The sequence below is a fragment of the Pseudonaja textilis genome, chromosome 1, assembly GCF_049901715.1.
Source record: "Pseudonaja textilis isolate UNSWEBS1 chromosome 1, rPseTex1.2, whole genome shotgun sequence".
In the NCBI taxonomy this organism is placed as follows: Eukaryota; Metazoa; Chordata; class Lepidosauria; order Squamata; family Elapidae; genus Pseudonaja; species Pseudonaja textilis.
The window spans coordinates 284947167-284962323 of NC_141990.1; the positions used below are offsets into that span (position 1 = coordinate 284947167).

The following is a 15157-nucleotide window of genomic DNA, read 5'->3' on the forward strand; positions in this document are numbered from 1 at the left end:
AGGCTGCTCTAGCCTCCTTGTGACGGCGATGACCGGAAGTGATGTACTAAAAGCGGGACACGTGTGCCGCGCGGCGGAAGTAGCTGTGAAAAAGTTTAGCTGTGTTGCCCGCAGCGGCTGGATCGTGGAAACTGGGTGATGGTGAGTCTCGATCTTCGGTCTTAGAGCTCTAACACAGAGAGAGCTTTAGTTTTAATGGCTCGGGTGGCTGGACATATGCGTGACCTTGTGGTAGCTCCTCGGTGGGAAAAGAAAGGTACACCAAAGCAGCTCTCCAATTTTATTGGATTCCTACAGCTGGCTATTACATTATGTGGCTTGGTGTGAACTCAGCTCCCAATCTCATTATATTTTATGGAGGCTCATTAACGCCGAGAAGGAATGTGAATAAAAGAAATAAATTGGTATATATAAAGAAAAGGGGGTTTTCTAAAATTGCCCTGAGCGACGTTCACCAACTCCCATCCTACCAGCCATAGTGGAGAGTGCGGAAGGGTGGAAGAAGGTTGCACTTTGTGTCATTCTAATCAGTTTCCAAAGTATAAAGATAAAGATCGGATATAGGGTCTATGACAATTTGCCACAGCCAACTTAGCCACGGCCATCTCACCACAGGACAACTCGCTGCAAGACAAGAGTTACACTAATATCAAAGAATGGATGGAATAGAATCATTAAAGAAATGATACAAAAGGAGGGACAGAATGAAATGTGAATGGCAAAAATTAAATAATTTTTATTCATTTTAAATAGAATTGGTAAATTGTCCCATGGGGAATTGGCTGTGCTAAATTGTCCCATTCCCTGGGATATACTGGCCACATCATGCCAAGATCAATTAACATAACGCCCTTACTGTTAATAGAGAATAGTATGGGCACAATTAAGAATGGTAATCTAGTCATTTTTTTATTATAATCAAAATAATCATGCAAAAGCTTCAGTGGACCAAAACCATGATGAATGCCAGAGATCAATATTTATTGGCCCTTCTGATGAGCAACCTGGAAAATTATTGTTTGTAATGGAAGACCAATATGGTACATGAATTAAAGAATGTAAGGAAGAAAATATAACACTAGAAGAAAGACGGATGGACTGTTCTTGTGAATTTCATTAAACTTCCAGGAAAGAGAAAAACTTGTTCTTCAGAAGATCACTGAGAAATATATGAATGTGAAAAGTTTCTATCATGTTTGGTGATTTAGAAAAAAAGTGACAAATGGTATGACAATTTGGTTTGAATTGAGCTGGCATACAACCAAAAACAAAGGGTTGCATAAACTGGAAATAAAATAACAAGGAATATGTGTGAAAAACAAGAAGGGATACTGTCAAGAATTAAACAATTGAATGAAAATACAGTTGGAGTGGCTTGGTCATATAGAGAGAATAACTAGGATGTGAGAAGTAAGTGAATGAATTGAGGGGAAAGGAAAGACATAAGGATGAAAATGTCAGCTATTTACCTGTTTTTGCTCTTTTTACCTGTTACTTTTAATTTCTTTGGTTTACTATTTCTTCCTTTCTATTATGAGTGTTAAATAGGGTTAATTATTTATTCACCATAGCTGCTATTCTCACCTCACTGATAGTTCAGATCTGATCTGGACAGTATCTTAATGCTCCAAAGTGAATTGGGTGGCATGAGCATAGTATGACATTATCAGTTTAAACTATAAATAGAATGGAATACTATTTTATTTATATAAAATTTTATTAAAAGATTTAAGAGCAACAATAAGAACTAATACAAGGAGAACAGAGAAAATGAAAAGAAATAACAAAAAACTAAAAGTTCAACAAGGAAAAAAGTAGAATAGCAATATTATTTAGGTAGCTTATAATGTAAACATTGTTTGCATATTGCCCCCAACAATCTGAGTCTTCATTTTACTGACCTCAGAAGGATGGAACACTGAGTCGACTCTGAGCCCCATCAGGATCGAACTCCAGCCTGTGGGCAGTTGGCCTGCAGTATTGCACTTAACCACTGCTACATCACCTCTCAGAAAAAAAAAACAAAGAAAAATATAAAAGTATTAAAAAGTGGCTTCTAACATCACGACTGTCTTCAAAAATTCATGAGGGATTTCTAGTCACTAATAAATTTAGATATTGTCCATTCTCCAATCAAAGAAGTCAACTTGTCCATCTCAGCACATTCTGTCAACTTCTCCATTTGGCCATGGAGGATAATATCCAATCTTTTCATCTTGTGCATATAGTGATCTTGCCACAGTAATCATATATTGAAACTCTTTGATTTTTACTTTAATTGTTTATCCCTCAGTACTAAAAGGAAAGGTTATGGTTTCAATTGAATACTAACCTTTAAAATCCTTTGTACTAATATATGTACAGGTATTCCTTGATTTACAGCCATTTGATTAGTGACAGTTCAAAGTTACAATGGCACTGAAAAAAGTGACTTATGACCGTTTTTCACGTAACCATTGCAGCATCCCCATGATCAGCTGATCAAAATTAAGATGCTTGGCAACCGGTTCATATTTATGTGATAATCTGTTGTGACTTTTAACATGCAAAGTCAATGGGGAAGCCAGATTCACTTAACAATTGTGTTGCTAACTTAACAACTGCAGTGATTTCACTTAACTGTGGCAAGAAAGCTCATAAAATGGGGCAAAATTCACTTCTATCTTGCTTAGCAATAGAAATTTTGGGCTCAATTGTGATCATAAGTCAAGGATTCACATTGTATTTGAATCTCTTTTTTTACATGTCCCCAAAGCATGATAAAATGTTCTTTCATGTTCACATTTTCAACATACATTTAAAATCCATTTATACATTTTAGATAATTTCTCTGGTGTCATATGCCAGTGATAATCATTTTACAAAAATTCTGTTTAAGATAAATTTCAACTCTTAACCACATAATTTCTCACTGATTCCTCTGTATATTGTAACAAAAATTATTAGCCGCCTCTATCATATATTTATTCTTCCCATTTCAAAATTCAACAAAAGTTTATACAGTTTAGCAATTACACGTTCATCATCTGTACACAATTGTACTTCAAATTTTGTGTAACTTTGCTAGTCTATACCATAAGTATTTTTATTCATTTTGAATATTTCTGATAACTGTAAATAAGAAAAACATTGACAACTATGACTGATAAACTTGGTAAAATTCTAGTATCTCACAAATAACATTTATCTTTGTCTACCGGTATTATTTCTTCTCTTAAATGCTTCTTGTATTGAGAGGAATAAAAGTGTTTTCATGCACAGCTTAGGTTTCTTGATGTGGCACATCTAATAAAATGATTTTTAAAATGCACATTATCACCAAAGGTATCCATGCCATCCAAACCTCAAGTAGCGGTCTTCTAACTCTAAAACACTCTTGTTTCTCAGCTATACCCTTTCTTTTATCCAAAACAAACCACAAGCTGCAAAATACAATTTCAATCCTCCTCTTTCCTTTGCATTTTATAACACTTTAAATTTCACTCATGGGTTTTTCCCTTGCCATATAGTTATATCTTTCTGCCATTGTTTGAATTGCACATCAGTTGTCAAAACAAGTTGTTTGAAACAAATATTTAAATTATAGCAAAAGCATTCATCCTTACTACAGAAATCTTGCCTAAAAATGAGTTTTAAACTATCCCATTTTATTGTGTCCTTAATTTCTTATGTCTTAAAATTATTTTGAAATAACATTTCAAATTTATCATAATAGCACTCACGTACTTTCTCAATCTTAAGACCATTTTGAATATTATTTCAAAAGATTTCATTTCTTTATTATGAAATTGAAGAGTGGAGTGAGTATCTACAATTAATCTACTAGGTAATAGCTTGACTTTGTAACAGTAGTGAAGACTTTCCATCATTTCTTTCTCTTTCTAGGGGAAACAGAAGAAAGCAAGGAAATATGCTGTCATGAAACGCATGATCAGCCTTCGTGATCAGCGCATGTGAGATTTTTGTTAACACTAATGGTGACAATTGTTGAAGTATTTAATTCAAAATACTCAAATTTTAATACTAATTATATGTATTTCTTCCCAAATTTTGCCTCTGAGTAATTTAGTCAATTTTCACAATATATATTTGTAAATCTTTTGATACTTTAGTAAAGAGAAAGACCGAGCAAAAGCTAAAGAAAAAAAGAAAGAAGATCCCAGTGCCATCAAAGAGACAGAAGTGTGAGTACCAAATTATTAAATAATCAAAAATATATATTTTGGAAGATACAGTAAGATGTATTGCTCCGCCTCTCCAAAAGTTTGTTGGTAAGCTGAGAACAGTGAAAGTAGCCTGAGCAGGTTTCAAAGCTTGACATCTAAGTTCAAACAATTTTCTCTACAATTTGGGTAATAATATTTCAAACTCATTAATATATTTTAAAGAGCTCATGATACTCTGCTTAGATCTAGTACAATAGTTATTCTTTCACCTAAAGGACTACACTCAGGGGTGGGCTGCTTATGGTTCTCCCCGGTTCAGGCAAACCCGTAGGTAACCAGTAGCTAATTTTATGGTTGGTTCGGTGAACCGGCAAATCTCACCCTTGGCTGGCCCCGCCTGCTCCACCCTACCCCTTCCAGGAGTCTCCACACGGCCTGTTTTGGATCCCAGGTAAGTGTAGGGTCCTCACAGAAGCTCAGGGAGGACGAAAAACAGGCCTCCCGGAAGTTTGGGGAAAATTTGGGTCCCGTTTCTGGCCTCCAGAGGGTCTCTGGAGCCTGGGGAGGCTGTTTTTGCCCTCCCAGAGGCTTGAGGAAAGCCTCTGGAGCCCAGGGAGAACAAAACGCTCTCCCCCTCCCCCCCACCATGGTGCAGGAGGCCAGACTAGGCCATGGCCACGCCCACCCAGCAACCAGGCAGAGAACCGGTTACTAAAATTTTTGAAGTCCACCCCGGACTACACTGCAAGATTAGTTTAATGCCCATTCCAATGCATGAACCATTCATACAACACTCCATAGATCAAGTTATGTAGTAATTTAACTCATACAATGAATTGGGGTACCCTGTAGCTAAGAACTACAATATATATGATTTAGTCATAGTTAAGAACTACATGAGAGCCACTTTAGTGCAATGGTTAAGGTAGGAAGCTAGAATCTAGAAGACCAAGCTTTTTAGTCTTACCTCAGGCAGCTGAGTTACCTTGGGCCAATCATTTTCTCTCACATGACAATGACATGTTCCAAAAAGCATTCTTATGCACTTAGGAAGAAGACTAGAGACCACATTCTTCAACATTTTAATACTACCTTGAAATCTGATTCTGTAATTGTGCTTGAAAAACTCCTAATTAGAACACAGTAATGACAGATAATGTGACCATGCAAAAAATATTTGATCAATATTATTCTCTGCTTTACACTAATATTATTATTAGTGCATTTGTTTTATGTAAAAAAAAATAATAAAATCAATGTTTCTCTTTTTCAGCCCCAAATATCCTTCGTGTTTATTCTTCCAATATAACACACAACTAGGACCTCCGTATTACATTTTAGTGGATACCAATTTTATTAATTTTTCCATTAAAGCCAAATTGGATCTAGTACAATCAATGATGGATTGTCTCTATGCCAAATGTAAGAATCCAGATCTGTATCATTTGTTAAGATTTACATTGACTTTTAATGGTTGTTTTATTACTACATTTGCAAATATTTCCATGTTTCCTAAAAGAATTAGACTTGAGTATTATAAAGTATCCTGATTTTAAAAAAAGGAAGAAAAGAAAGAAAGGGCAGCTCCTAGGAAGATGTTATTAGGTAACTAAAAATAATATGCACCACCATTTTGTTAAGATGGATATTTTCCCAGGATTGTACAGTATGTGTGTAATTACTTCTTTCAATTTTTGCAAGCTCAACCTTCCTATCTATCCACTGATCCTATTTAGCCATCTTATATTTTCTACCCTTTTGCCAATTACCTTTGATTTCTCCAAGTGTAGGAACTTCTTTGGTCTCTCTAACCATTGAATTATATACCCCAAATATTTTAAGTTTTAGATTCTTTATTGATGCTGTCAGTGAACAGACTGGTTTTACATCAGGGGTGCCAAATTCACGGCATCACGTGGCATATCGGGACTTTTTTCCCCTTCGTTAAACTGAGCGGGGGAGGGGCCAGCACATGATGCATCTGGCCCGCAGGCCGCAAGTTTGACACCCGTTTTAGATAATATGCTTAATTGTTTATCTTGTAGTGCATATTCTCAATAATTTTCTTCATGCCCAAAATCTTTTTCTTCATTTAGCCTTTCTGATGTCCAGCTTTAGTAGTCATATGTTGCAACTGGGAAAATTGTGCTGTCAACTGTAATACTTTTGTCTATATCTCTCAGACCATCAGCTATTGTTTTATTTAATGGCTGTGTCTCTGGAATGTTTGGAGCCTAGGGAGATAAAATTCTGTTTCTATTTCTTCAATTTTTCTTAATGTTTCTCTCCTTGCAATGGGTTTGCTCTTGAAATTTTTTTTTAAAATAATGAACAGCAGACCAACTTCTTGCGTTCATCTTAGCAAGAGTTTCCTTAGGAGGTCCTTGTTTCCAATCATCAGAGCAGTATTATTAGTATTACAGGCTGTTGATATTTGCCCCAGAAATTCTATTATTTGTGTTTTCTATATTAAATCACATGTAGTTCATTTTGTAAGATTTTTGTAATCATAGTAGAGAACTCCAACATAAGAAATGTCTATTGGAAGTTTTCAGCTTTCATATAAAATTTAAGACATCTGGATTTTCTAGCATTAAGAATGTCTATTTTAAAAGCTTCTTTTAAAAGTTAAATATAAATACAGAATGTGGTTGTAAGGCTTTTTTCTGCCTTTTTGTCTCTAGATTACTAATTGAATGTTTTATCATTTTTTACTGTATAATTATACTGAATTGTATAATTGTATACAATGGAAGATAGTATCACCAAAATAATTTAACAATTCAAGCACTACTAACAAACAGTTACTAATAAAGTTAATAATAAAAAGTTTTCATTTTTAACCTATTTATTTATTATACTTATAAATCCGTCATTTATCTATGTACTTTTTCTTGCTTGTTTTTTTTATTTTTGGGTCTATGTATATATCTTTTCTCCTTTTCATTAAAATACTTACTAAAATAATAAAAACAATAAACTATACATAGGAGTTTAAGTATTTTATGTAAAATTTTGTCTCAGTGCTAGATAGTTACACATGTGTATTTCTGCAGGCATTCCTTGTATCACAGATTGTGTCATGGCTGAAATTGAGAAATTGGGACAGAAATATCGTGTAGCTTTAAGGTAAGGTGTAATAATATGACTGCTCTTTGATATGATTTAATTAAAGTAAAAATATGAAAAATAAATATTTATTTGTTTGTCATTTGTTTAGGATATAAATCCTTTTCTTTTATGTACACTGAGAGCATATGCACCAAGACAAAATCTTTGTGTGTCCAATCACACTTGGCCAATAAATAAACAAAGAATCCTATACTCCATTATGCTTTAATATTTGTTCATCACTTTGTTTTCCCATGGGTTTCAACATCACAAAGTTCTTAAAGAGAATAAGGCAATGTTTAAAGCCAATGTAGCAGATATTCCTAAATTCCTGTAGTACAGAGGCTTAGTTCTGCTTTAACTGCATTTGAAAGAATATTCATGCCTCTGCGGAAAAAAATATCATATTTTTTTCTGGTGCAAGAGAAAAGGGAGAGCATTCAAAACATACAAAATAAAATATATTTCCATCTATCTTACTTATACAATTGAGATATTTTATAGATATCACCAAATTCACAGATCATTCATAAAAATAGCATATTATATAACAATTAACCATTCATATTGGAAGAAAATAGGAATGTACTTTTCTTGAAAATGAATGGCAGAGAGGTGTTGTGCTTATATGAGTTCTAAAGCACCTTTTTCTAATTATTTTCAAAACATGCACTGTCCTTATAGAAAAGTACGTTTAATGTCTAATACGTTTAATGTTTAATGTTTAAGGAAGCAATGAGTTTTCATCTTCAAATTATATAGTACTGAACCAGAAATTGGCATGTTCCCCCTTAAGGGTTGCACTTAAATTATTTTTTAAGTCTTCCAGGACCCCAGGAGATATGTCATAAAATTGTAAGCTTTTTTCTTAGTTTGATATAGTTGGATTACAGAAAATAGATGAAGTAAGCTCTTATTTGCCTTGTTCATGAACCACATGTTTTGTCAAGAGAAAAAAATCAAATTATGTTCCCCAGAATTCCTATTTTCCTGATGAACGTATAGCAACCCATTTAATGAAGAAGAAAAAAGGCAAAAATGTTTTTTTTTTCAGTTTGTTTTTAATAATCTATCCTATTTTTTCTGTTATAACTGCAGGATAGCAAAAGATCCCCGATTTGAACGCTTGCCATGTACTCACAAAGGAACCTATGCTGATGACTGTTTGGTACAGAGGGTCACCCAGGTACATCCTATTCTATGAACTTCTCTTGCTGTTCTGTTGACAAAGGGCTGCTCAATTTGTTTTGATTTCAGTGATCCTCAAGAGAAGCTAACATTTAATTGGGTATTGACCAATTAATATTTCACCTACCAGAGTGGGCCATGTAGCATACAAATAGTTTAAATAATTCATCATAGCTCTTGACAGTTGCTTTAAAAAAATGAACATGCTTGATCTGCTGTTCTTTTAACCAGATTGCCTTTTCCTCTTACAGCACAAATGTTATATAGTGGCTACTGTAGACAGAGACCTGAAGCGAAGAATACGAAAGATCCCAGGAGTACCAATAATGTATATATCCAATCACAGGTATGTGAGAAAGCATTATTTGACCAAATAAAATGTAGCTTATGATGTTGCTTTGTAATAATCTGAACGTTCAAGAGCATGTGTATATTTATGTATTTGTATGTATGCGCACGCACACATGCATTTGTAGACAGCAAATCGGTGGAAACCAAACTGCAACTCTACAAACTCTGTGTGTGTGCGCGCATGTGCGCGCACATGCAGGATTACATGTGTACATGAATTCTATGGCTGAACTTCATACACAGCCCTTTATGTCAGAAACATTCTGCTTAGATGACATAAACAAGAGGTTAAATAGTAATAAAAGCCACAATACAATCACATTTGTACATTAATTTGAGAAAACTATGAAACTAGCCCACATACACATATACACACAAACACACACACTCCTACACACTGGATCAGCTTTATTTCATGCCTTTATTTATTTTATATTTCTGTATTACTTAAATGTATGTTTGTTTATTACATTTGTGCACTGCCTTATTCACAGTGATTCAGGAAAGCTGGTGGTACTGAATAAACAATAGTATATAATACTCTTTTATAATGTGTAATTTTTCCTACAATGATTTAGTAATATGTTGTTTCTTCCACTTGCTTAGCCTGAATGGTGCAGCACTTTGAACTGCTGTCTTAATTGCATAATGATCGGATCTTCTAAGATTCTAAATTTGTACTGGCTTAGTACAACGAGGGAATACAGTGGATTATGTAATATTTCAATTTTTCTCTCTGATTTTAGGTATAACATTGAGCGGATGCCTGATGATTACGGAGCTCCTCGGTTTTAAATATGATAGAAAAAGTTCCATGTTGAATTCCAGAACACTGGGACAGTTATAATGAACTTCTAATCTCGGTTCATTTCTTATCGTGCTTGGAATTTAAACTAATTTGTTAAACAAATCTCTTCCAGACAAAATGGACATTCTATTCCATGTTCTGGAATCTAATATAAACATTCGTATTGCTTGTAAATATGTTTCTGAGAATTTCCTTATTAGAAATTTTCTTATGATACAGTCATTTTACAAATGTTCAATATGCAAGTGAGTATTTCTACAGGGTTTATGCAAAGATTCAGATACTTGCTTAAAATTGTCAAAACACTCAATACTTTGAAATTTGGGTGCAAAGAAACCCTCTATTCCAGGAGTGGGATGCTACTAGTTTGGCCTGGTTCTATAGAACTGACATCTCCAAAGAGTAGCTGACACTGAACCGGTTCGTTGCGATGATTTTCTGGTCGTCTGTTTGGCCCACCCGGGCTCTAGGCTGTCCTTTAGTCTCTGCTTTTTCCTCCTCAGCTGCTTTGTGCGGCACAGCTGAATGCCGCTCATCAGCTGGAGCAGGTGAATGCTTTCAAAACAGATAATCAGTTCGAAGGGACCTTGTAGGTCACCTAGTACTACTGCCCACCCAAGCGGGAGACCCTACACCATTTCTGACAAATGGCAGTCCAATCTCTTCTTGAAAGTCTCAACTGATGACGCTCCCACAACATTTGAGGGCAAACTTGCTGGACCTGGTAATTTGTAAGGCTCACGCACATATTTGGCATGTATGCGTGCGAAGTGAACCAGTTATGCCAGTAGGATCCCACCCCTGCTCTATTCCACATATATATATATACGTGTGTAATAATTTAATATAACTAAAAATTACGATTGATTGTGGCATTAATACTAATGACATGAAACCAATTTGTATATAAATAAAAATTTCCAAACCTCAGATAGTTGTGTTCAACAGGCAGCTTATAAAGAAAAAAGTCCTTAAAAGTAACCTTTTGAAATATAGAAATAGAAAATAATTACAAGAACATAGGGTTTATATTTATAACATAGGGTTTATATTTTAGAAAATATTAAACATTACTATAAAAAATTACATTTTCCTTCATAATACTAAATAATTCAGAATTATTGAACAAAACAGACAGGTTTAGATTGTGTTTAAAAATATATTTCTGTGATGATAATAGAAGACAAAAGGGGAAAATTGAAATTAAATGTAATTGCTAAAGACAGCTGTTTTGTTACAAGATCAGGCCTGCATGCAAATTCAGTTGCTCTTCAAAAGGCAGGTATATTTGCTGTATAATGTCCAGAGGGAAATTAAATAATTTTTTTTCCCAAAAGCTACTGTCAGCATCTTAAAGCTATGGATTAAAAATGTCTTCCCACATCATACTCTTTTTTATAATACAAGGTATCTATAATTATTTTTTTCCTTCCTCATCTCTCTTAGCAAGAAATGGAGCATTATATGATGGAAACTAAAATTAAAGATAGCTGCCAGAAAACAGTGTCTCCAAACTATGGTTCTTGAATGATGTCACTAATCTATTGAATTTTGAGGTATGCGACATTCCAAAAGATTTTCAGCATTGCCACTTAACTAAACAGCAGGTGATTTGCAGTGTCTTCCAGCAACTGTCAATGTTTTGAGATACTGTACAATTGGAGGAAGAAGTTGCAAAATACCAAAATAGTTTTTGATTACTAAAATTCTCTATGTCAGCCATCCTAATTGGTCAGTTAAAAAAGAAAGACTCGAATCCATTATTAACGAACATACACTTTAGTAAAGACACATGGTTACAACAGAAGCAATGCCGGATCTGGGATTTTCACATATGGTTAACTCTTCCCTTGTTCCCACCTTCTCCCCTGGTTATTTTTGAGCGTCCAGTTAAATTCTAACGAATTGTTTAGGTAACAGTCCCTGGCTTCGCAGGCTGGATAGTTCTGCATTCCATAATGTGACCTTGGAGTGGCCATCAGCTCACATGAGACAGCACAGTGCATAGTTTCGATTCCTCTCATGCTAGTCCCCCCACTATCCTACTCCATAGCACCCCTTTCCCCCCGCTGAGTATGGCAGGCTGGCAGCAAGTGAAAAATGGAGTAGCAAGATGACAGTCCTGACACTATGCCTCAGCATGGAATAAATACCTAGGTAGTACTAAACCTGATTTAAATTGGGTGAAAAGAGATGAGTGTATTTTCCAATCTTTATCCTGGTGACCTCCCACCCTATATCTAATTCAAGATTATGCCAACAAATTAGGGTTAGTTATTCACTTAAGTTCTGCTCAAATGGAAAGTATCTTTGTAATTCTTTACCAGCAAAGAACAATTATGGATCTTTGTTATAGTAGGTGTAAATTGCATCCCGTATTGGTGTATATAGTAAGGATCATAAGCAGGAAATGCTACAATATTCACTGAGGGATTTACATAGTCTATGTTGGATAGTCCTTGACTTACGACCTTATTTGAGCCCAAAATTTGGTATGAGAAATTTGTTAAGTGAGTTTTGCCCCATTTTCTGACTTGGCACATTTGTTAACTGAATCGCTGCAGTTGTTAAATTAGTAATACCGTTGTTAAGTGAATCCGGTTTCCCCATTAACTTTGCATGTCAGAGGGTCACAAAAGGTGATCACATGACCCTAGGACACTTCAACTGTCATAAATGTGAGTCTGTTGTCAAGTATCCAAATATAAATCACGTGACCATGGGGATGGGGTTGCTGTAACGATAGTAAGTGTGAAAACAGTCATAAGTCATTTTTTTCAGTGCCGTAACTTCGAACAGCCATTAAATGAACTGTTGTAAATCAAGGACTACCTGTGATGACCTGGGGTGTGACACAAAAATAATACAGTCACAAAAGTAGAATAAATTCCCTTTAATGCCTCCAACTTGGGCCCCAACGTCCAATTATCCTCGGCTTGATATCAATCTCTTCCAAAAAACAGTCTATGAAGAGAGTAAATGCAGTCTGAACCAAAAGTAAAAATAATTAGAAATTAAAAAACTCAACACAAATTACACTGGAGTCATTAACATGGCAGGCCAGGATGATAAATTGCAGACTTCCACAAGATAATGCAGCAACCACAGTTGGGAAGACGCCAAACCCAGATAAGCCTCGACCAAGCTTTCATTCCAGCAAAGAGCTATTTAAAATGCCCCACTTATATCCTGTTCTCCCAGGTGCAACTAATGAAAGGGATCAGGGCCTTTTCCTCTCCCGTAAGACACCTCCTTTCTCTGTTCCTCCCTGCGTGCCCTAGGATGACGAGGAGATGGCCCTGGGTCTTCCTCTGAATGCCCAGCTGGATTGCTCTTCCCCCATTTCTTCCCCAGCCACTGGAGCCACATTCCCACTCCCTGTCAGCTCCTCAATCTCCCCCTCAGAGTCAGACTCCAACAAGGGCATGATGCTACCTGTATTTAGCAACTAGAGAACAAGTTGCTGGACCACACACACACTTTTTTTAAAAAAATTATTTTACACAAACAATCCACCTTCCATTTAAACAGTGTGTCGTCTGGGTACAAATATCTTGTGCAATAACAATTACAGTTTGTACATATTCCTTATTTTAGTATTGATACTTATGTATATAAGAATATATACATAATATGTCTAATTATAACAATCCCCATCTTAACATTTAATTCTATTCACATGTCTACTATTTTTCACTAATCTTTTTTAATTTCTAACGTTCATATTTATTCTCCAGCCATTGATAAAATAAATCCCATATCATATAATATTCAGTTTGTTTCTTCTCTTTAATTGCAAGTGTTAGACTATTCATTTCTGCACATTCTAATATTTTCCTAATCACATTCTCGTCAGTCAGAATCTCTTTACTTTTCCAGTTTTATACAAATACAATTCTAGCTGCAGTTAATACATGAATAATTAAATATGCTTTCTTTTACTATAAATTTCAGGTGTAATCCCCAACAGAAATATTTCAGGTTTTAAATCAATATATTGCTTATTATCTTTTCCAACCATGATTTTGTCAAATATATTTTGGATTCTATGCATGTCTACCACATATGATAATATGATTCAGGTGTGTGGTGGCATTTGCAACATATAGCTGATTTATCTTTAAACATCTTGCCAAACTTGTGGGTGCAAAATGCCATCTATAAAACATATACATTTTTTCCCCAAAAATTTTATTAATTGTCAATAAACAAACATGGACAAACAAAACACAAAATATGAAAACATAACATTTCTTTTTGGAAAGCGGCTTAGTCCTGGGTTACATCTTTTTGTATAGACAAATCAAATTCATGCTCACCTTATATACCATTTCATACCTTATTTAGCATTCTATATTTTCTATATGGCTTCTCCCCTCTTTTCACTCTCTTAATTCTATTTTATTTATTTCATCTCAATTTAAATCATTATACTTGTATCTTTTGTCCGTTCTTTTTCAATTATCTATTTATCTTTTCTATTTAATACAAAATTTCTCCTGTAGTCACTGGTTGAAGTATGACGCCTTTCTATCTTTCCCCTAAATTTAACACTTAAAATAATATATAATTTCCATTCTGATTCTGCTTAGTATATTCTACGTACTACATTTTAAAATAAGAAAATAATAAGTTGATAATATAAAACAATGTTCCATAGCAAATTAAACTCTATCATTAAATCTTAGACATTTTACACATTCCCTTTAATATTTTATTAAATCATATAATATTCCAATTTTCTAACTCTATTTCAAATACAAATACTACAATACAGTCTTATGTACTTTTGCAGAATCCTTTTTTTATTTGTATTTTACCCTTTGTCTCTAAAAAAACCCTGTTTCTTAACATCTTGTTTCAAGCCTTTATAACTTCTCTTCCCCTTTCCCCTTCCTTTCTTGTCGAATCTAGCCTTTTTACCCCCACATCTCTTAATCTCCTCCCTCTTAGTCTCCCCTCTCTGTTGTATTCCTCTTTTCTGTTGCTTTCTGACATTGTATCGATTTTTCACCTTATTTTTCCCTTTTTTGGTTGTCTTTTTAAATCTTAAATTCTCCATTCTCTTTCCCCTCTTTCCCTTTTCTTCCTCAACTAAAGTTGTTTGTTCATTAAAGATGGCTTTTTCTTCTTCATCCCAGCCTTCTTGTTGTTGTAATTCCTGGTAGGTAGAAATCGCCATTTCTAAGAAGTGAAAAACAGATCCAGAAGAGCCCTTCCCTTCTTGTTCCTCTTCTTTTAGCTTTTTGAATTCCATTTTCAATTCTTCAACAGATAATGCCATTGTGAGATTTTTTTTAAACAACCCAAATGTTTTTAATCTTTCAAAAAATAGTTTCTAAAAGTCCCAAAGTCACCAAGCAATCCAAATGAACACAAACTGTTTCGTTTAGCACTTTCTTCTTTTCATACTTTCTCTTCCTGGGGTAGAATTCAATTGCAAAGTTCCAAAATGTATTTTTTAGAAGTCTTATTACAGTTTATCTCTGATCTTATAAGCTCCAAGCAGTCTCTTCCAACAAAGTCTTAATAT

General features: G+C 34.6%; 1 protein-coding gene across 1 annotated transcript; it reads left to right on the forward strand.

The window, feature by feature from the left end:
• The first annotated feature begins 7 nt into the window (after positions 1-7).
• FCF1 (FCF1 rRNA-processing protein) lies at positions 8-10554 on the forward strand. Its single transcript, XM_026711752.2, has 8 exons — positions 8-141; positions 3886-3953; positions 4113-4184; positions 5440-5588; positions 7223-7295; positions 8376-8463; positions 8717-8811; positions 9563-10554. The coding sequence occupies exons 1-8, from the start codon at positions 139-141 to the stop codon at positions 9609-9611; spliced, it is 597 nt and encodes a 198-aa protein (XP_026567537.1). The 5' UTR covers positions 8-138; the 3' UTR covers positions 9612-10554.
• The last annotated feature ends 4603 nt before the right edge of the window (positions 10555-15157 follow it).

Coding starts and splice junctions, on each gene's coding strand:
- FCF1 (XM_026711752.2), top strand. Junction 3,954..4,112: donor AGCCTTCGTGATCAGCGCAT/GTGAGATTTTTG, acceptor TTGATACTTTAG/TAAAGAGAAAGACCGAGCAA. Junction 7,296..8,375: donor AAATATCGTGTAGCTTTAAG/GTAAGGTGTAAT, acceptor TTATAACTGCAG/GATAGCAAAAGATCCCCGAT.